The sequence below is a fragment of the Rhincodon typus genome, chromosome 10, assembly GCF_021869965.1.
Source record: "Rhincodon typus isolate 14 chromosome 10, sRhiTyp1.1, whole genome shotgun sequence".
In the NCBI taxonomy this organism is placed as follows: Eukaryota; Metazoa; Chordata; class Chondrichthyes; order Orectolobiformes; family Rhincodontidae; genus Rhincodon; species Rhincodon typus.
The window spans coordinates 2,836,926-2,859,720 of NC_063341.1; the positions used below are offsets into that span (position 1 = coordinate 2,836,926).

Consider the following 22,795-nt stretch of genomic DNA (forward strand, 5'->3'; position numbering starts at 1 on the left):
GAGGCTACAAATTCTGCAACCAGAGTTTCTTGACTCCCCAACATCCGTCTTCCATTTACAAGGCACAGGTCAGGAGTGCGATGGAACACGCCCCACTTGACTAGGATGAGTGCAGCTCCAAGAACACAAGAAGCTTGCCATCATCCAGGTCAAAGCAGCCTGCTTGATCGGTCGCACATCCATAAACATCCACTCCCTCCATCACCGATGCTCAGAACCATCTGTAACCATCGATAAGATGTGCTGTAGAAATTCACCAAAGCTCCTTTGGCAGCAACTTGCAAAACCACAACCATTTTCATTGAGAATGACAAGGGCAGCAGATACATGGGAACACCACCACCTGCAAGTTTCCCTCCCAACTACACACCATTCCGATTTGGAAGTAGATTACCATTCCTTCAAAGCTGTTGGGTAAAAAAAATCTTTGAATTCCCTCCTTGACAGTGTTGTGGGTCAAACCTACAGCACAGACTGCAGCAGCTGACCACAACCTAAAAGGCAACTAATAACAGGCAATAAATGCGGACGTAGCCAGCAATGCCCACATCCTGAGTATGAATTTTTTTAAAAATGTATACCACAGCCGGATCAATCAAGAGTCTATCTTAAATGAGAATAGATTATCGCATCTCTCCCATAAAAGATACTCTAATCTCACCATATTTTTGATTCCATTGTACTACCCACAAGTCGGATGTATTGTTTCATTACTGTGAAGATGGGGTTTTCGTTTGCCAATTCAAAACTGCATTCAGTTGCATTAATGCCACAGTATAGTTTGAAGCAGTATTCCATATTTATGTTCTGAGGAAGGGTCACTGGACCTGAGACTTTAACTCAGATTTTTCTTCACAGATGCTGCCAGACCTGCTGAGCTTTTTTTGCAACTTCTGTTTTTGCTCCTGATGTACAGCATCCACAGTTCTTTTCGTTTTTATTCCCTATTTACTGTTGATATATCACTGGCAGACCTCAATTCAGAAAATTCAAAACAATCTATTTTGGTTAAATCAAGCTGTTCACACACATTCAAAAACAATGGAAACAGGGAGGTAGAGGGAAGCAAACAAATAAAACAGTGGGGGAAAAAAAAAGCTGGAAATATTCAGCATTTCAAGCAGTATCCGTGAAGAGAAACAGCTAACATTTCAGGTTGAAGAGACTTTTATCGGGACCTTTCATCTAATGAATGGTCATCACATCCAGAAATGTCAACACCTGAGCTAGTTACCAGAGACCATCTGAACCCATTTAGTTATACTTCACACACTAGCTCCAAAAATAGGATTAGGGAACAATTTTGGTTTCTCTAATTATGGGGAATTAGACCCACTGTTGTTCTTTGGCTGAGAGACTTTTTTTAAAAATATACAAGAGGAACCTCATTGCCAAGATTGATGCTTCATTCTGAAAGCTCACACACAAATTAAGATTTTTTTAAAACACACCTCAAACAGTAGTATGAAGAGCTGAGGGCTAAAGTAACATTTTAATGATGGTTGGAACAAACACTCTACGAGAATCAAAATGGAGCATTCTGGACAAGGAAGAATGTTGTTAATTTTAATTCATATAATTTTAAAATTTATATAAAAACCTTAGGAATAGTTTGATCCTGTGTTCTTTCTAGTGAAAATCAGATGCGGATAACATAATTGACCTTGCTCATTATTTAAGAATGGTTGCTTCAAGTACTGAGAAACTAGTTTGAAGAAAATGGGACAGGTCCTGTGCAGAAAGTAAAGAGGCACTGTTGTACAGATTATGAATGATGTTCTGTTCCTGATCACACGAATACAAACATTTTTTTATTAGGACACAGTTTCATGCTACCTGCTGTCTTACAGTGCCTTCCCCAGGCAACTCTTCTGAGCGGTGGGTAAACATAGCAGGGCAAAACAAAATGCTGTTAACTCAGTTTCTCGCTTTGCAGTTGTTAAACGAATCAGCTGAGTACTTCCAGTGTTTCTGTCTCTGTTTCCAATCTCAGATAGGTAAATTTGTTATTTTATTAATCTACAGATTGTTTGACTGGGCTGGGGGAAACCCTTGCAAGTCCACTTTTATTTTTAAACAATGCCCAGCAGGAGAATAGCGACTGGGAATAACATCACAATAATAAAGGATTCCAAAGCCTTTGCCTCCAGCATCTAGACACACACAGGTCTGCTATCTGCGAAACATCTGTGTACTATTTACCGCAGTGGTGCAACAGGATTGATCACATGATGCCTTCTTGATTTAGCAGCTACATTGCGACTAACTGCTTTCCTACAAGGAGGATGGAAGAAATATGGGTCTCCAGGCTGATTATAAACTAGGGACCTGTAGCAGAGTCACACTGAAGAACATTTGGAGTTTATCTGGGGCACACAAAGAGATCTTAACTAGGGAAACTAACAAATGCATGCATCACTAACTTAAAAGTCCACAGGGAACAGCATCAAAATGAAACACTGCAGTTTATGCTATGCATGTAGTACTAGTATGTGGCTTAATGCAAAGGAAAGGATTCATCTTTGCGTTAAATTGAGGGTATTTAACACTTTCACTGTCTCAGTACTTTATCACACAGATATTGCCCCACACAGATGTACCAACTAATACCATTAACGCTGACACGCACATCCAGGACACACCAAGCCAGACTCTCAACCAAAGCGGTATTGTGCCTCTTTCAAACTATCCAATAAATCCCATTCCTCTGGTGCTTCCCCATGGTCCTAGAATTTCTTTCCTTTCCAAGTATCCTACTGGGGCCTTTTTGTGGCGCAGTGGTAGCGTCTCTACCCTTGGACCAAGGGCCCTGGGTTCAAGTCCCACCTGTTCTAATATCTGCAAATTTCCCAAATCTCTGATTTCCTTTTTTTAAAAAAACTTGATCCCTATACTTTCTACACTCCTCTGGGCTATCTGCAATGTTGAGGTTTTTTGTGACCATCATAAGCTCTCTTTCTGTTTAATCTTCCCCTGTATTTTTCCAGACAACCATGGGGTCTAGATTTGGCAGTACCATTCTTATTTTTGAAGGGGGCCTGTCCACTTTGTGACCCAAGAATCTCACTTTTTAGTGCTTCCCACTGGTTTACCACTGATTTATCCTTTAGCAGTCCACCTCAGCCAAATCACTTCTCAGTTTTGTAAAATTTGCCCTCCCCCAGTTATAAACTTTTATTCCTTTCCTACATCTGTCCTTTTCTATAGTAATATTAAAGCTAATTGAATTGTGGTCACTTCACCCACATGCCAACTTCATTTCCAAGACTAAGTCCAGAACTGCAACTCCTTTTGTTGGACTTGTCATATATTGTTTAAAAACAATTTTCCTAGACAAAGTGAATTTTTCATCCTCAATACCCCTTATATTGTTTGGAACCTAGTTGCTATTAGGATAGTTAAAGTCTCCTACTATTATTGCCCCCTTGTTTCTACAGGGAGAAATTTGTCTACATATGTTCTTCTATCTCCCTCCTACAATCTTGGGATGTGTAGTATATTCCTAGTAGTTTGACTGCCCCTTTTTTATTCCTAAGCTCAACCCATAAAGTCTCACTTGTTAAGCCATTTTGTACATCATTCATTATCAGCTTTAATTTGTACTACATCTTCTGCAAATCCTCTTTGCAATTAGAGAGATTCGAGTTTTTCCAGTCCCGCCTGATACCTCAAGTCTCTCACACCTGATACTATTCTAACAAATCTCTTCAAGGCTTTGGCATTCTTCATGAAATGTGGTGCCCAGAATTGGTCACAAAACTGTAGCTCAAGCCTAACCAGCGTTTTACAAAGGCTTGGTAAAATTTCCTGGCTTTTGCAGTCTGTTCCTGTTTCACTTTTAAAATAATACCCCATATTATATATTGCCTGTCCTTCTGCCTACTAATTCTTTTCACTTTTCCGTGAAAAGTATTATCTGTGTTGCACCTGCATATTTGATCAGTCTTTCTCTGTCCTCTTGACACTATCATCCAAATTCTACATTTCTAACTTGCACGTCACCTGCAAACTTAGAAATGATGGCCTTGATATCCAAATCTAGATCATGACTGTATATTAAACGGAATACAGTCTCAAAACTTAACTCCCATCTCCAAGGATTGACACTGAATACTTTTACTCCAAAACAAGAAATAACCATTCATTGTTACAGTCACTGTTCCTTTAATCCCCATGGGTTTCATTTGGCTAAATTTAATAGATGGCATTTTAGCAAACACGCTGAATGACGATATACACAAAATGTTCTATCCACATTCACCATCTTATTTCAAAGAATCCTAATTTGCCTTTAAATAAAAGAAATTCGTCATTAATGCATACTTTTCAAAGTGAAAGCTATTTTTTCCTGGATTATTGTCTGTGAAAGTTTATCCATTTCTTGTTGTTAATTTAGAAATTGATTGCTGAATTGTATGGTTAAAGGTGATTGGTATTGGCTCTAGCTCTACTGCAGAGAAGTTAGTGAATCTCTGGTAAGTGATTATGGTCATTTCTATTTTATCATAGTATATAAATTTATGGTAAAAAGTTAATAAAATGTATGAAAAACATGTAAATAATATAATGAAATAATCGAAACGCATTAACGATGGCAGCACAGGTGCTGTATCAAGGCATGTGGAAGTGCCTGGATACCACCATGATCCAGCGTGACCATGCCTGCTGTAAGTGCTTTAAATTTGAGTACCTTTGGCTCACATATTATGAGCTGGAGGCTCATAACATGCAGAGTGATGCATCAGGGAGGGGAAAGTTACCAGATCTTTGTATTAGGAGGCAAGCCCCACCACTTAGGATAGGGTCTTCTGATTTGATCAGTGATTAGAGACAGGAGGATGTAACTATGAGTGAAGCAAGCAAGGGGATCCAGAGATTAGGAGTATCAGCCTCTGCAAGGGTCCAATAGGTATGAGGTTCTCTCAGCCCGTCTGTTAGAGAGCAGGCCCTGCAGGGTGGAAGAGCAAACTGATCATAGCTTCATGGTCAGCCATTCAAGTTGAGGGAGCAACCGAAATGTCACAGTAGACAGGCACCATTCCCTGCAGAGACCAAGAATTCAACCACTCTGGTGCCCAGCTGGTGCTAGTAGTGTCAAATCTGCTCAGGACTGTAAAATAACTTGCAGTGGGAAGGGGAAGATCCATGTATGTACTAGCAAAATAGACATAACTATGAATGAGGTTCTGCATACACTGTATGAGAAATTAAGTATCAAAGTAAAAAGAAGAATCACAAAGGTTATAAACTTTAAACTGCTTCTTGAGCCCTGTGCAAATTGGCATAGAGTAAGTAAAACTTAAAGAGCTGAATATGTGGCTTAAGACGAGTGTGCAAATGGGTTCCAGTTCATGGGCCAATGGCATCAGTACTGGTGAAAGTGGGAACTGTGAGGGAACAGGCAAAAATCTGGTAGACAGAGTACATAGTGGAAAATGTGAATTGATTCACTGACAAAAATAACTTTTAAACGAGAGAGCAGTACATAAATGGAGAATGACTGCAGAATTCTGAGGTGCTGAGGGATTTAAATGGTCTGGCACAAAAATCAGACAAGTTAGTATTCAGGTACAACAAGTAATCAAGATAACTAAGTGGATGCTATCCTTTATACGAAGGGAATCAAATGTAAAAGTGAGGGTGTTATACTTCAGTTCTACAAGGAGTTGGTCAGATCGCATCTTAAATACTGTGTACAGTTTTGGTCTCCTTATTTCAGGAAGCATGTGCATGCATTGAGGAAGGTTTACTAGACTGATTCCCAGAATGAGCAGACTGTATTTGAGGATATGGTGGACAGACTGGGCTGTTTCCATTGGAATTTAGAAGTCTGAAGGGCATCTCAATTGACGTGTGCCAAGATCCTGAATGACATTGACAAGGTGGATTTGGAAAGAATGTTTCCTTTTGTGGGATCAGTCCAGGACTAAGGGTATGGTTTTAAAATTAGGGGTCACCTTTTTAGGAGAGGTAAGCAATTTTTTTCCCCCTCTGAGTTTTGTGCAAGTTTGGAACTGTGCCTCAGAAGGCATTGGAGGCACCACTGTATACTTTTAAGGCTGAGATAAACAGATTCTTGTCCGGCAAGGAAATCGAAGCTAAAATCGGGTTGAATGGGAACGTGGAATTCAAAATGCTAACAGATCAGCCATGATCTTGTTGAATGGCGTGCCAGGCTCAGAGGCCTGAATAGATAACTTCAGGTTTTTTTTTGTAGCTTTGTAAATGTGGCCCCTTATACTTAAATTCTCGACAAAAATGTCTAATTAGATCCGATTTATCTAGTCTCTGTTGAAACAATTAATTACACCTTTTATCTTGATATCACCTGCAAACTTCAACAATGCTCTCTTGGCTATATCCAAATCATTGTCAGATATAGTAAAATGAAGTGGCCTTGGAATTGAACATTGCATAACCCCACAAGCCAATCGACATTACCGTCAATACCTACTCTCCACTTCTTTCTGTTTATACTAGACAGTTCAGTTGTACCAATCAGTATCTAACAAGAACAGCCCCACGAAGTAACCATAATAGAAGACAACCAAAGTAGAAAGTTCAAAGTACACAAGATCTCAACCCTTAATTCTGCTGGCCTTCAGCTCCTGATTCTATTCACTTAAAACCGTTACCAATGCAGTACAAAATCTCAAGTAGTACAGCTAAGAGTCACATAAATAAACAAAGCATAGATATGGCATACTTGCAAATAAGACAACTAGGCACAAAGTACATTTAGGGCAATGACTTCACAAATAAACTGCTTTCACATAGTTCTCCAAGTCAACCTACTTACTATAAATTTCCTGACAGACAAGGTCTATAATTTTGCCTAAAGGTTACCTGTCCTGATGATAGGTGATCCCTGCCACACAACACAAAAAGGGAAATAAAAATAAAAGATACCAGTGCTGTGTCAAACGTCTCCAGATCACTGGAAATAAAATTGATGAGCACCAAGGCTGGCACAGCAACTGAACATAGTGAAGCCAGTTTCTTCCAAATTCCACGTTCCTTAAAACTTGAGCTCAAAAAGGTTCTTTTGTTCGCAATCCAACTCTCACCAATTTCTGTTTGCTCATCACCTTTAAGTTCCATGTCCAGGAATGTCAACTTTAAGATTTTCATCTGCATGTTCGTTCAAACTCCACTGTAATCTCACTCTGCCCCTCCTAGAAAACTGGCTTGAATGAATTCAAACCAAAGGAACAATGTTGAACATATTGACTGCAATAGATGATGTGATCTTGGCATGGTGGCTAAAGTGCTTCTTCAATTCAACATTTTGCCAAACACTAATTTCCATTCTTCCAACTACCTTACACTCCGCACCCTCAAAAATAGACACACTATACTTGTGTCTTCAGCTACATCTGGCCCCAACGCCCTCCTTCAACCTCTTCCCTTCTGTCTCATTATGAGGCTCCATTAAAGCTTCTTTGAATGGCCAACTTGTTCTGGCAATGCTGTTTAGTCCTTAACAAATTTTGTCTTATTGCCTGTGAAGTGCTTGGGATGTTTTAGTCCTTAAAAGGCACACCATAACTAGAAGATGTTGTAATCAGATACAGGACACAAAGTCCAACAACACATGCACAGCAGCCTGCGCTGAAGAAAAGTATTCTACATGTTAACTTAATAATATCCACCCATGTAATTTTTCCTGATTAGCTGAACGATCTCAAGACATCCAGTAGCAGAGAAGGCTATTCCACACCAGTTCTATAACTAGATTCCTTTTGTTTAGGTCTCATTTCTTTTCCATCATCAAGGCTACAAAATATAACACCCTATCTGCTTCACAATCTATATTGGTGCTGAGCTCTGACTCAAATTAATGTACTTTAGACACCATGCCAAGATCACATCATCTCTTGCAGTCAATATGTTCAACACTGTTCCTTTGGCTTGAATTCACTCAGAAGTCAGTCATTTTGTTCAAAATGAACAACAGTCAAACGACGTATGGACCACCATCTTAATATGCATTAAGAATTTAACAAGTACAAAGTATGCAACACAGCACACTAAACATTCAAATATCGCCTGTCAATTACTATTCAGAATATTAAAGTTAGTGACATATCATTTAGAAGTGATATCAGGAAGCACTTTTTAACAGACAGAAGGAAAGCAGAATCTGGAATTCTCCTCTCAAAACACTGCTGATTCTGAGTGCCACTTAGAATCATCCAGACTAAAATCAATCGATACCCACTAGGTAAGGTGGGAAAATAAGGTGAGATACATATCAGTCATGACCTGATAGAATAGCAAAAGCAGCCTTCGGGGATTGGCTGGTTCACTCCCTTCCCTATAGTCTGAAGCAGAGATAATGGTCTTTACCTGTTAACTGGAGCGTGAAATCCCGGTGCAATTCATCCTCACGCCACACTTTGCCATCTGGTGTTCGGATTTTGGTCTCCATCGGGTTGAAACCTGGAATAAAAATAAGGAACCTAGACATCAGAATACTGAATAATAAAATATACTCTTCCTGTAGTAATATATTCCATCTATAATTAGGCCTGAAACAACTTTAAAAATGAAAGACATGTTTGTCAGGAAAAACTAAGATGAAAGCATCTCCCTTTTAGATGGAAGGCTAATACAACTCCATAATCAATTTAATTAAAACAAAACACTAAAAACATTCAATTTAAAAAAAGCATAGTTTTTGAGCATAAGAGCAAAACAGGAAAAGTGGCCTAACCATGGCTAACAAATAAAATGAAGGATAGTACTAGTACAATAGGGACCTGGGTGTTCTTGAACACCTGTCACTGACAGCAAACATGCAAGTGCAGAAAGCTGTTAGGAAGGCATCTAGAATGTTGGTTTTCATTGCATGAGGGTCTGATTATAGGAACAAGGAGGTCTTAATACAACTGTGCAAGGCCTTGAGGAGACTACACCTGGAGTATTGCATGCAGTTTTGGTCTCTTTACCCAAGGCAATGAATTTGCCAAAGAAGGAGTGGTGTAAAGATTCACCAGACTGATTCCTGGTCTGACAAACCTGTCAACTGGGTCTATATTCATTGGAGTTTAGAAGCATCAGAGCAGATCTCATTGAAGTGCATACATTTCTGAGGAAGGGTCACCGCGCCCGAAACGTCAACTCTTTTTTCCTTCACAGACGCTGCCAGGCCTGCTGAACTTTTCCAGCAATTTCTGTTTTGTTACCTACATTTCTGACAGGACTGGGCAGACTGAATTAGTCATTACCACATTGCAATTTGAGGGGGCTTGCTGTGCTGGGCACTCTTCCTACATTGCAACAATGCTTCAAAGGCCTTCAAGTGCTTAGGATCCTTTGGAGATTGTGAAAGACACTAAATAAAGAAAGGCTTTCCTTTACAGGTGACAACCCCACCCCAACCCTGCCCCAATTCCTCTAACAGAAAAAACCTAGGACACGTTGGCTGCTGGAAGGAATGGATTTGCCAAAAATTAATGAAAAAGGGAAAAGGACACCGAGCTCACACCCAACAGGCTTACCTTTGTACGATGGAGCAGGTGGTGCTGCAGCAACCTTTCTCACTTTGGCAGTGGAAATTGTGGTATCTATTGCAGGCACTGCAGGCAGCTCGCAGAGGTTCAGTAGTCGATCCCTCTCAATAGATTCATCAGAGTGCTCTCGCTGTTTCCTGATCCGTTCCTTCAGCTTCTCGAGCTTGTCATCGTGCTGCTTTCTGCGCATCATCTCCAGTTTCTGCATCACTGACTCAGAAGTGGAACTTGGGGAGGACAACTGGGACTGCTCAGAAGGCCGGTCGCTCTTTGTATCCGACTCGCAGCTCACTAGCTTAACATGGGGACCTTTCTCAGTGCCACCTTTCTGTCCCAGGGAACCTCGGCCAAGAGGTTTGTAAAGTGCGTCGGAGCTGTGCAGGCCATCAAGTGCTGAGTGGTCATTGAGATACTTCACCTCAGTGTCATCTATTGCAGTCGAGCACGTACTCTCATTGTCCAGACAGTGATAATTTCGATTGTCTCGCTCATATATCATGCGGCTGACTTCACGCTCCTTCCCTCGCACTTCACTGGAGTTACGTTCAGAAAGGAGACGCTGAGCTTCCAGCTGGCTAGCAGTCAGATAAGATGGTACTCTGACATCCACTTCCCTGATAACAAGACAGGCCAGTTAGTACTGCTCATCCTCATATCTACTTTGTGGTACTGAAAATTATGAAGACTATTTGAGAAAAGTCTTACATAAATCACTTTTGAATACTGACCAAGAACAGCAGGAATATAAATAACTGACATTTCCCAAAGTAACAGTGACAATATAAGAAAATTAAATCATTGGCTGTGAAGGACTTTAGGATATTTGAAGAAAATGAAACATCCTCTTACAGGAAGGACTGCTCAAGAGAGTACTGAGGAGGTTTACAAGTATGCTGCCAGAGCTTGAAAACTGTAGCCACGAGGAAAGGTTTGAAATGTTAGGGTTGTTTTTCTTAGAACAGAGAATGACGAGGGATTACCTAACAGAGATGTACAAAATTATGAGGGGGAAGAGATTCAGTAGATAAAAAGACTGTCTAGCACAGAAGTCAATTACCAGAGGGCATAGATTTAAGATGTTTGATGGTTAGATTAGAAGGAACACAAAGAAAAACATTTTCATGCAGAGAACGGTGGTGTCTACAACTCACTGCCCTGGGGTGGTGGAGGCAGAAACTCTTAACTCAGTTAAAAAGTACTTGGATCTTCACCACTAGATGCTGGAAGGTGGGATTAGAATAGACAGCTGGTGCAGACACAGTGGACTGAATGGCCTCTATCTGAGCCATAACCTTTCTATGGTTCTACAAATGTAAATTCTTACATTAGAGAAACAATCTGCTCACTCCAAAATGATTCCTCCCCACTCCCCCAACTTTCAGATTGTTTTCTCTCTTTCCTCTTCCCAACTTGGACTAAGCTCAGGGCACAGTTCCATTGGCAACAGCAACCTACCAGCATCTCACTTAACAAATGCTTTCTGTAAAAGGCATGGAGCATTACCAGACTGTTCAGTACTTGGACCCTCCACTGCCACAGCTTAAACCATTGGAAAGTGCTGAGGGACCATATGGATGATACGGTTTGTTCCATCTTGCTAACCACCTTCAGCATATGGACACTGAAGTCAGTCATAGGACTTAACCCAACTCGGTTCCAGCAGGGTTCAACTAACAAATGACCAGAGATCAAAAACATTAATGTCCAGTGCAGTTCAGTACTCTACTACACGGTGAATTTAAAGGACTGGTCCCTTCACAATTATTTTAACAAAATACAACTGTTATTCACTCAAAATTATGACAAGACATGCAAGGAAGACAGACGAAAACTGACAGCATACCATCACCCTCAATGAAATGCCATGCAATGTGCCTCAGTGTCAGAACGATAAGAAGCAGACTGAACAAAATACCAGTGTTACTTAAACAAGAGGGACTAGGGTAGCATGACAAATCAGAGCCTCTCTCTTTCAGCCAGGAAAGAAAACAAGTGAAATGAAAACAGAAGATGCTAGGAATATTCAGACTCTGGCAGTATCTGTGGAGAGAAAAACAGTTACTATTATTAATATCACTGACCTTTTACCAGATCTCAAAATGTTTCCAGTGCTAACACATTTTAAAGTGTATTTTATGTTTTCATTTCAGAGTTGCAGCATGTACAATATTTTGCTTTTGTAATAAGGAAAAAAATTGAACTATTTAAAACCAAGAATGATCGGGAAGATCACCAAGTCTCAGTGGCAGGATTTCACAGCACTTCCTGGGAGCATTCTTAAGATAAATATGAAATGACAGTCTCTAGGACATGGCTTGATTAGTTCAGTTTACACAGACAACAAAAAGGCCAAGCTCTGTTAAGTCTTTTTTTCCAAATTAACCCATTTGGATGCGTTATGACACCCAGAGGTAGGGACAGTGCCAATACAACATTCAACCTTTCAGTTACTTGCTTTTGCTAGCTCTTCATCTCAATCAAGGCAGCAACAGAAGTATCAAAATCGGAGTTGCCAGCCTCACTTTCACAGATTACACATTAAGAACTGGTAAATTGGACAAGGTGCCAAATGGCATTCAGTGGCTATGAAATTGGATAACCTTAGGAGTCAGCACCATCAGAAGAGGAAGAGAGAAGCTGGCAAAAGCACAGTGACCTTCACTGCCAGAAATGGTTTATTTCTGTTCTGAATTTATACCCTTATCCCAGCCAAAGTAATTTGCATGTTCCAAGCAGACACATTAGGCTGACATCTGTTCCCACTGCAAGGAGTCAGTGTATTACAACAATTACCCTGGGCAGTTTGCAGTCAAAATGTACTACCTAAAAACAACAAAAAACTGAATCAATGTTTCACTTCAACAAAAGGTTTCTGTCCAAAAACTTTCAGCCAACATAACCATTCCAGGACATAGCTGAATTTTATCACGTTAGACTGCATGAGTTTGGGCTTGGGAACAGTTAATCTGTATTACAAACCAAAGTTTCAGCATGTATTATTATAATCAGTGAATTAAGGCACATAATGGATTTATAGCAACACTTGCCCCCATTAGTGAGACACTTTTCACAGATCAGTTCATGGCTCTGCCTGAGTCACTAGACATTCCAAAAACCTAGTTGGAGATTGAAAAGGACAAACTATGCAGATAAAAATAACATGCCCACGTAAAACCATATGTGCATGCCTATCAAGATGGGGATAGGCATAGCACTTCAGGTTACAGCATTAGAAAACCAATGGCCACAAATACAGCCAGCCATTCAGGCCACTGTACATGCGGGCTCTCAAGAAAATCTCATTTGTTACAATCTCCCATGTTCTTTAAAATTTCTCTTTTTTTTAACAAAGTACTTATTCAACTCCTTTTTCAACCCTATTGCCAGAATATTGACAGGGTTCATTGCCTTTGCAGTATCCAGTGCCTCCAACCATTTCTAGATATCAAGTGGAGTGAATTGAATTGGCTGAAGACTGGTATCGCTGATGCGGAGGACCACTGGAGGAGGCAGAGATGGATCATTACTCAGCACTTCTGGCTAAAGATTACTGTGAATGCTTCAGCCTTATCTTTTGCACTGATATCACCGTTCTTCCATAATTGTCAATGGTGATATTTGCAGAAGTTCCTCCTGCAGTGAGCTGTTTAACCATCCAGCACCATTCACAACTGAATCTGGCAGGAATACAGAGCTTAGCATGGATCCCCAGCCTTGAGTTGCTAGATCGGTTTGAAGTCTGTCACATTTAGCATAGTGACCGTGTCACACAACAGGATGAAGATTATTCTCAATGTGTAAGCGAGACTTTGTCTTCACAAGTACTGTGTGGTGGTCACTCTTACTGATTCTATCATAGACAGATATATCTGCAGCCTCATGGTAAGTATGAGATCAAGAATGTTTTTTGCTCTTATTGGTTTCTTCACCACATAGCTGCTAGACTGAATCTGCGACATGTCCTTCAGGAACTGGCTGGCTCAATCCGTAGTGTTGCTGTCAAGCCACTCTTGGTGGAGGACATTGAAATCCCCTGCCTAGATTACATTTTACGCCCTTGTTACCCTAGGTACTTCCTCCAAGTGTTGTTCAACATGGAAGAGTACCGATTTATCAGCTGAGGAAGGACAATACGTGGTAATCAGGAGGTTTCCTTGCCCACATTTAATCCGAAGTCAATGCTGAGGACACTTCGAGTCAATCCCTCCTGACTATCTACCACTGTGCTGTCACATCTGCTGGATCTGTACTCCCAATGGAACAGAGCATACAGTGGGATGCTGACAATGGTTTCTGGGATACTATCTGTAAGCTCTGTTTCGCAAGTGTGGCTGTCAGGTTGTTTATTGACTAGTTTTGAGGCAGCGGTCCAATTTTGACAGTAAACCCAAATGTTAGTAAGGAGGACTTTGCAGGGTCAACAGGGGCTGTTTTTTGCCATTGTCGTTTCCACTGCCTAGGTCAATGTCCATTTTCATTTCGTTTTTGCAACTTTTTGATGACTTTTGACTGAGCAGCTTGCTTGGCTATTTCATAGGGTGGTTATGAGTCAACCATATTGCTATGGTCTGGGTCACATATAGGCCAGATCAAGTGAAGACAACTGATTTCCTTCCCTGAAGGACATTAATGAGTCAGATATGTTTCAAAATCATCAACAATGGTTTCACGGACAGTAGATTCTTAATTCTAGATTTCTTTTACTGAATTAAAATTCCACCAACTGCAATAGTGGGATTCAAACCTGCTGGGGTCCCCAGAACTTTATCCGAGTTTCTGGATTAATAGCGTAGCAATAATACTACTGGGCGATTGCTTCCCCTTGAAATAAAACTTGTAAGTCTGTAACTTCGTTAATTTCCTGACTTCCATAATTTTACCTTGTATTTACCCTCTACTTAGTATCTCTTCCATCAGTAGAAACAGTTCTTCCAAATTCCTGGCCATTTTTGAGATCTCCTCTGAACTATTGTTCAGTCAGATGGAACAAAATGAACAGCAATTTAATCTGATCTCTCTGGATTACTATAATGAACGAACATCAAGTTAACACTTTCTGGTTCCTGGGCACGGCCTTGAAGTCCTTCCCGAACAAGGTTTCCCAACATTGGGTACAACATCCTAAATGCAGCTTAACCAAATGATTTATGATGGTTTAACATCATTTGCTTTTTGTACCCCAACCCCTATTTATAAAAGCTTGATGGTTCTGATGAGCTGATCAATGATCTAAATACTGCACAAGACTGAGCTTTACTAATGTATCTCCACTAATAGTTGGGTTCTCAGAGCAGTGAACATAGAATAAAGACCAAATAAAATCCAACTGAGGTGGGTCACAGGACAGGATTATTGCAGTCTCATATTCTATTATCATTATTCCACCTTTAAAATTGTGCCTATGTTTCTAATGGAAACTGCCTCAGGCTACTGACAGACCCCAGGTTACGAATGGTTTCTGTTCTACAGTCCATCTGTAAGTCAATCTGTGCACAAGTTGGAACACAATGCAGTACAATATAAAATAGCCATAAGTACAGAAGATGTTTGTTTGTAAGATCTTTAAAATTACATCCTTGGATGAGATTGTGTGTGTTAGAACAAGCTTTCATAAGTCTGGAACACTATATCTATCCTACCACTGTTGACTCTGTAGTGTTTTTAATGTCAGGACAGCGCAACTATAACCTATCAAGTGTATATTGGTTGTTTCCAATATATACACATGACTGGAGGAACTGATAACAGAAAATGACTGACAAAGTACATATGCCTGGGATTACCTATATGCAGTTAGCGGATCTCTGAATTCAACTCGACTGCCCTTCTTAATGTTGCTTTCCAGAGTGGTAGATCGCAAGGGGCTGCGGGACGTTTTGTCCTTCCGTGATTTGCTGCGACTACTGGACTTGGCAGATGTAGCACTGGCTATAGAATCCTCCAGGTACCTTCCATCTGACAGAAATAGAAACAAAGTTTAAAAACTAAAAGGAGTGTGCATTCTACTATCACTATTAACGGGATTGGTTAGTATGCACAAGTTTCTTTCAAGGTTGCTGTCAGATCATGGAAGAAACAGGTGGTAAGTTCATTCTTCTCCTCCCTCACCTCCTCAAATTCTGTGGACCAACACCAGGCAATAAACCAGACATTCGGGGGGACAATGGCAACAGGGAACAGGTGGTTCACAGAAATGGAAGGAATGGATAGCCACTTCAGTCAGGGAATGGAGGGCTGACTTTGCCTGCTAGGCCTACCAAAGAAGCTCCACAAATTACAGAAGGAAAAGATTCCATAGCCCCAGTCTCTGTCACAAATACTAATAAAACACTAAAAAAATCAGTGCATGCCACTCAACCATTTAACTTACTTTCGACAAGTTTGTTACTTCTGTCTGAAGCGCTGATCAATAGTGGCCAGCATGACGTTAGCAACGAATGTTGACCTACTTACCATGTAAAATTCATTTCATTTTCATTCCACTTACCCCTCCTACTGATTTTTCTAGTAGCACTGCTCAAAGTTTTCTTAGTATCCATCACCGTGTCAATCACTGCAGTGGTGGTGGGTACAGCTTCGAGCCTGTTTTCTATGTGGCGCAACTTCAGGATGAAAGAACAATAAACAATGAATCAAACACAACAATGCAAGTTAAAACAGTACATTTTCTGCAGCAGAAATTCCTATGATAGACCCAAGCAGGAATCAAAGGGGAATTGGGAAACATGCAGGGGAGTCAAACAGATATATTTTGAGGGAGATTGGAAGGTAACAAGCAGGAAAAAGTCAGGGTGAGATTGGCAAGTATGGATCCAAAATGCTCAGGGGACAGAGAATGACACATGGCATGTGGAGACGACAGGAGGCAGAAAAGAGTTGGAAAAGAAAATGGGAACTACAAACAAATCTGTACATAGGAATTTTGAAACTGAAGGACTGGGATAAGGCAGAGAATGAAAGCAAGTAACAAGAGAGTGGTAAGTGAGCAGAACTATGATGCAGTGGCTAGAATGTGTAGAAGTGTAGAGCATGGAATTAAGGGAAGTCAGCAAGTGGAAACTACACAAGAAGAATCAGCGACAGTCCTTAGGACCTGCTCCACCATTTAATGAGATCATGGCTGTCGTAATTGTAACCCAAATACTCATTCCCTCCTACTCCGGATAACCTTTTATTCCCTCTTTACATGAATGCATCCAACCATGGAACTGAAAATATTCAAGGACTCTGCTTCCACTGCCTTTACAGGAAGTGAGCTCCAAAATATTTATGACCCTCAGAAAAACAATGTAGCCAATCTTTATTTTAAACTGGCAACCTCTCACTTTTAAACAGTGAACGCCTAGTCCTAGATGCCCCGCCTAAGTAGAACCATCCTCTCTACATCTGTCCTGTCAAGACTCCTCAGTCAGGTCACTTCTTACTTACCTAAACTCCAGCAATACAAGCCTATCCTATGCAACCTTGCTTCATAAGTCAACACTATACTGCAGGTCTGGTAAACCTTTTCTGCACTGCTTTCAATATATTTATTTCCTTCCTTAAATAAGGCGACCAATGCTATGCACAGCACTCTGGACAGGATTTCACCAATGACCTGTATGATTGAGGCATAAAACTTGACTAGTGTTCAATTTTCCTCACAATAAATTAAAACATTCTATCAGCTTTCTCAATTACTTGCTATCCCTGCATTCAAACCATTTGTAAATCATGCACCAGGACATTCACATCCCTCTTTCTCATAGCACAGTAATTCCCTGCTACTTAGATAATATGCTTTTATATCCTTCTTGCCAAAATGAAGGATTTCACATTTTCCCACTTTATACTGTCAGATCTTTGCCCAGACTATTTGTATCTTTTTGCAACCTCATGTTTGCTTCACAACTTACTTTTCTACTTCTGTGTTCCAAACAAATTTGGCAACTCCTCTTCCATCCCTTCATCTAAGTCATTTTATAAATCGTAAGCAGTTGAGGATGCAGCACCGAGCTCTTTGGCACACCACTTGTTACATTCTGCCAACCTGAAAAAGACCCAATATGCCTGCTCTCTGCTTTCTGTTTGCCAACCAATCTACATGAGCTTTTACTTTCAGTAATAACCTTTGAAGTGGCCTTTTAACAAATAATAGGGAAATTCTTATGCAATAACAGTTATACGAAACCTACTTCTTAGAAGCCTCAAGTACAACGCAAAACAAAGTCTGAATAAATATGCTGGACACCCGTCCCATTCAAATAACTGACACCATGAATCACAACAAATATAACTTTTTGACATACTCACAGCAGCTTTGGTCTTGTTGACTGTATCCCATGCTGAGGCCAAATCTAAAGCACAAGAGGCAATGAGTTTCAGCCACTACATTTCAAGCATTTCACAAATTCTAACCAAACATTTTGCAATTACACAGTAATCGTGAACTCCTACATCTTCCCATTCTTGCCTCTTTTAATTTCAAGGCTGAATTCCATTTTTACATAAATAACTGCATGTGACTGGATATTTCTACCTTGAAATAGGTCAGTAAATTTATAGACTAAATGCAATGTTATTTAGAAGGAATCTGTTCTGTCAGCTGCACCATTGCAAGTCGGGCTCACCTGAGCTGGAGAGCTGAGTGTAGAGCTTTCATCGGAATCTGGGCATCTACATTTGATCAGCAATAACAACCAAAACTACAAAGATGACCAACTTCTGAATTGCTTTAGCCTAAGCTTCAAACCTGAGCTCCTAGGGCAATTTAGGCCTGCCAATTGCTTTTACAAGCCTTTGGTTTTAGTATTAAAGCATTCAACAACATTCTCTTGTTGAACGTTATGTCAAATGAGGGGAGTGAAATTGGTACTGTTCAAGGGGAATACCAATCAACAAGTGCTCCTAGATCAGATCAAGCCTGTTAAGATCCAGAATAAAACATCTTCTGCAATGCTCTCGTGGCCCTCAATCTTTCAAGATGTGACAACTGTTTCATTGCTCAATAACTATTATTCAGCGACAGTACTCCTACATATACTAAAGAAAAACAGGCTAGCATGTCTTGCACTCTGAAATGCAGAACACTGCGTTCTCTACTCAACTCAATTCAGCATAGACTTGACATCAAAAATACGACATATAATTTGTAAAATTTTGTAGTGTTGACTAAACTGATGCTAGGATTTATTATCTGATGTCTCAAAGATTTCTTTACCATTTAAACACTTTACAAACTTAAATTTTGCTAAAAGATAACAAGAAGTTGAAGTATTCCATATTTTATTCTTCAGAACGAGAACAAAAAATGAACTATAAAAAAATGAAAAGAGAAATAGGGACACCAATTTATACATGAGAAATTAGGATTGATTGGTTGAGCCATTGTTTTCATGCAGATGCAGTAAGAACAGTTAGCTGTCAAATCTTAGTTCTGAGACCGGACAAGTCAACACTGACTTGGTCAGCGTTGCAATGGGAATGCAGCAAAGATTGGCAGTTTCCAGGACCACTTTCCCTTCTGCAATGTAAAATGGTGCAATAATAGTATGAATTCCATTAGCCTACATAAACAGGTCTTATTTATTAATATATGTAGCTTCTAGTGTGTACAAATCATTCACATTGTAAGCCCAACTGAATCTTAAATTTATTTAAATTGTTATTTATCAGCGCGGTCTGGATTATTTAAATGTCGAATAACGTCTAATGATGGGCATTCTGTTACAAGGCATGCAAGCACAACCTGGTTGAGCACGATCGGCATGGTGCCCACTATGCATGGTCAATGGGATGCTTTATTTGATACAGTCATTGTCCACAGACCTGCATACCTGGCATTACACTGGCACTGAAACTCATATCACATTACACCTTTGCCATGGTCGGCAAAGATCTTTTTGGCTTGATGGTAGCATCCTGTCAGTCATGAAAACCAATTATGGGTTTACTGCGAAGTAGCAATGAGAGACTGCTAGTTTTGTCTGTGTTGTTCAAATTTTTGCAACACCTTCCCCAAACCGGGTAATCCAAGGTAGTTTGGACACTATTCAGGGCCAAAGTTATGGACATAGGTCCTTCCATGTGTTTTTGTGATGTCCAGCGAGTGATGATTTGATCAGGACAGTCATTTTGATGCAGCGAGTTTTGATATGTCCTATCTCAGCATTAAGTATGGGCCTATTGACAAGGTTCCCATCAAGGTGATCTTGTACTGTGCAGGCTGTGGAAATTCTAACCCATATAATTGACCTGTGAACACATACTTTCAGTGGATAGTAGCAGAGAATACAGTTGCAGATTTCTCAACTAACAAATCAGGTAAAAGGGAGCTTGTTTGATTGTTCCACTTCAATGGTAAGTTTGAGCACAGGTTCCAGTTTGTTAAAACTAAAGGACTACAGATGGGGGGAAAATCAGAGAAAGAAAAACATAGCAATTGTTGGGAAAAGTCAACAAGTCTGACAGCATCTGTGGACAGAAAAGTGTTTCTGGTCAAGCAATTTCTGTTTCATTTCAAGTTTGTCAAGCTGCACAAAAAAATTTTTGACATAGCTGCAGGTTTAAATATCACAAAAGGTGTCACCGCGTTGGAAGTATGCAAGGTGTAGGAGGTTAGTGGCCTATCCATCAAACATACACTTCTCATAATGACCAAAAGGAAGCTCAGAGTACATAGGAGGGAAAATGTTTTCACCCAGGGAGTGATAGGAATCTGGAACTCTGCCTGTAAAAGAGTGGTAGAGGCAGAAACCCTTGTAACATTTAATTAGTATTTAGACGTACAACCAAGATGCCAAAATGCACAAGGCAATGGACCAAGTGCTTGAAAATTGAATCAAAAAAATAGTTCATAAATCATAGAATCCCTACAATGTGGAAACAGGCCATTTGGCCCAATAAGTCTACACCGATGCTCCGAAAAGCATCTCACCCAGATCTATCCCCCTACCCTTTTCCCTGTAACCCTGCATTTCTACGGCAAACACACCTAATCCACACATTCTTGAACACTATGGGCAATTTAGCATGGCCAATTCACATCTTTGGACTGTAGGAGGAAACCAGCAAAAGACTTAATGGGCTGAAGAGTCCTTTTACGTGCTGTAGATCGCAATGACTCTACAATAGGTCCAGCTTTGGAATGTTTCTTTACAATAGAAATATACTTATTTATTCATAGTGAGAGTGTTTCTGGTTGGTCCAGCATTTATTGCCCATCCCTAGATGCCCTGGAAAAGATATGGTGAACGACCTACTTGAAACCCTGCAGTCCATTTGTTGCAGGTCGGCCCAAAATGCCATTAGGGAGGGAGCTGCAGGATTTCCAACCAGCAACCCTGAAGAAGCTGTGATATATTTCTGATCACAAATAGGATGCAGTTTGGAGAACAACTTGCTCGTGGTGATGGTGCTCTTATATATCTGCTGCCTTTGCCCTTCAAAGTAAGTGGTTTTGGAAAGTGCTGTCCTATGAGCCTTAGACAACATCTGTGGTGTATTATGAATGGTGCCGAGTGTTGAAGGTGGAGTAAGTGAATATGTGTGAACATGGTGCTAGCTCTCGGCTGTTCTGTCCCAGATGAAGTCAAGCTTCTTCAGTATTGCTAGATCTGCACTCATCCAGGCAAGTGAAAAGTATTCCATCACACTAGTGAATTGTGTAATGCCGATAGGGAACTGCAACATGTGTTGGTACAAGTTCAACTAGGTAGCCAAAAAGAATCATGGGACTGCAAACTTTATTTTAACTGACACCTGATGAACTAGGACTCTTGATAAACCAACAATTATATACTGAAATACCTGAAGTTTACTGTATTATTGTGATCTCCACAATGATCGAGTAGTCAGTTGAGAGGGCAAGTGAGAAGACTTGCTGCCAGTAAGTTTTGTTTAATGCAAAGTTGCATTATTATTTCAGTGATTTATGCTGCAAAAAAAGTATAACAGTGATGTGTATAGCCCTGCATTACGTTTCTATTACTCAGCATGTTTTTACATTGATTACATGGACCTGATAGCTGTTGGATTATTTGATCAACCGGCATTCCTGGTCCCATAGGGGCTGTATGTTGAAAAACAGAAATTGCTGGAAAGGGTCAGTAGGTCATCATAGTGTATCATAATACCTACCTTGAAACAATGACCATAATGCAAAAATACATTGTTTCAAGGTAGGTATTATGATGCAGTGGTCCCAACTGTTATGACATAATACCCAGTTTATTTTAGTATTGGATAATCAGATCTCCAACAAAAACTTGGTTGAACATACAGCACGAAAACTGAATAAGAAACACTGCTGGAAATCAGAAATTGCTGGAAAGGCTGAGCAGGTCTGGCAGCATCTGGGGAGAAAAATCAGAGTTAATGTTTCAATGTTCTGAGGAAGGGCCATTGAACCCAAAACGTTAACTCTGATTTCTCTGCACAGATGCTGCCAGACCTGCTCAGCCTTTCCAGCAATTTCTGTTTTTGTTTCTGATTTCCAGCCTTTTTTTTTTTTTTTTTCGGTTTTTGTGCTGTATATTCAACCAAGTTTTTATTAGGATCGATTATCCAGTACTAAAATGAACTGGGCATTATGTCATAACAATTGGGGCTACTACATCATAATACCTACCTTGAAACAATGACCATAATTCAAAAATACATTCACTGGCAGTGAGACATTTTGAGATGTCTCATAACCACAAAACTCTCTATATAGATGTAAATATTTCTCTCTTTATAAGAGTTCTTTGGCCATAGGATCAAATGATCTCTATTCTGCTACACTTTATTGATGACTGGACCCCATGATCACCACAACAACAATTTGGAGAAGTGAAGGCACTGCATCTAAATTGAGTTTGTAAATCAGCACCACTATACCTTGCCTCGTACTCGGACTCTGCATCAGTCTCTGATTTAGCACTGATGCTTTATTAGATTTGCTGCTCCACATCTTGTCAGCTCACCTAAAACAAAAGCAAAGCAAAGATAATTAACACCACAGATTTTCAGGTCCAGATTTGATTACATTACAAATTTCCAATCCTGAACTGAAAATTTTTTTTGGGTTTGGATTTTCAATGTTATCTACTGAATTTAGTAAAATTAAACCATGATTGACATCTTTTTTCTTACATTACAGACCTCTTTTCACAATTCTATCAGTTTGCTTAGCATTAAACGCATTCTCCCTTTCCACAATACAGTTTATTCAACAGAAATGAGCAATAAATGCATTGTGACATTTGTCATTATGAGTCACAGAGAGTCACAGAGAGTCACAGAGAGTCACAGAGAGTCAC

The 22,795-nt window shown here is 40.0% G+C and overlaps 1 protein-coding gene across 3 annotated transcripts in view; it reads right to left on the minus strand.

Moving 5' to 3' along the window:
* cep350 (centrosomal protein 350) overlaps nucleotides 1-22,455 on the minus strand; it is a 122,860-nt gene extending 100,405 nt beyond the window's left edge. For all 3 annotated transcript variants that reach the window (XM_048601910.1, XM_048601911.1, XM_048601908.1), the window contains exons 1-6: nucleotides 22,374-22,455; nucleotides 17,808-17,851; nucleotides 16,003-16,117; nucleotides 15,299-15,470; nucleotides 9,504-10,129; nucleotides 8,350-8,442 (exon numbers count right to left, since the gene is read on the minus strand). In XM_048601910.1, the coding sequence (XP_048457867.1) occupies nucleotides 8,350-8,442; nucleotides 9,504-10,129; nucleotides 15,299-15,470; nucleotides 16,003-16,117; nucleotides 17,808-17,851; nucleotides 22,374-22,446 (1,123 nt within the window). In that variant the 5' untranslated portion in view covers nucleotides 22,447-22,455. The remainder of the gene's footprint in view (nucleotides 1-8,349; nucleotides 8,443-9,503; nucleotides 10,130-15,298; nucleotides 15,471-16,002; nucleotides 16,118-17,807; nucleotides 17,852-22,373) is intronic.
* Nucleotides 22,456-22,795: the final 340 nt, after the last annotated feature.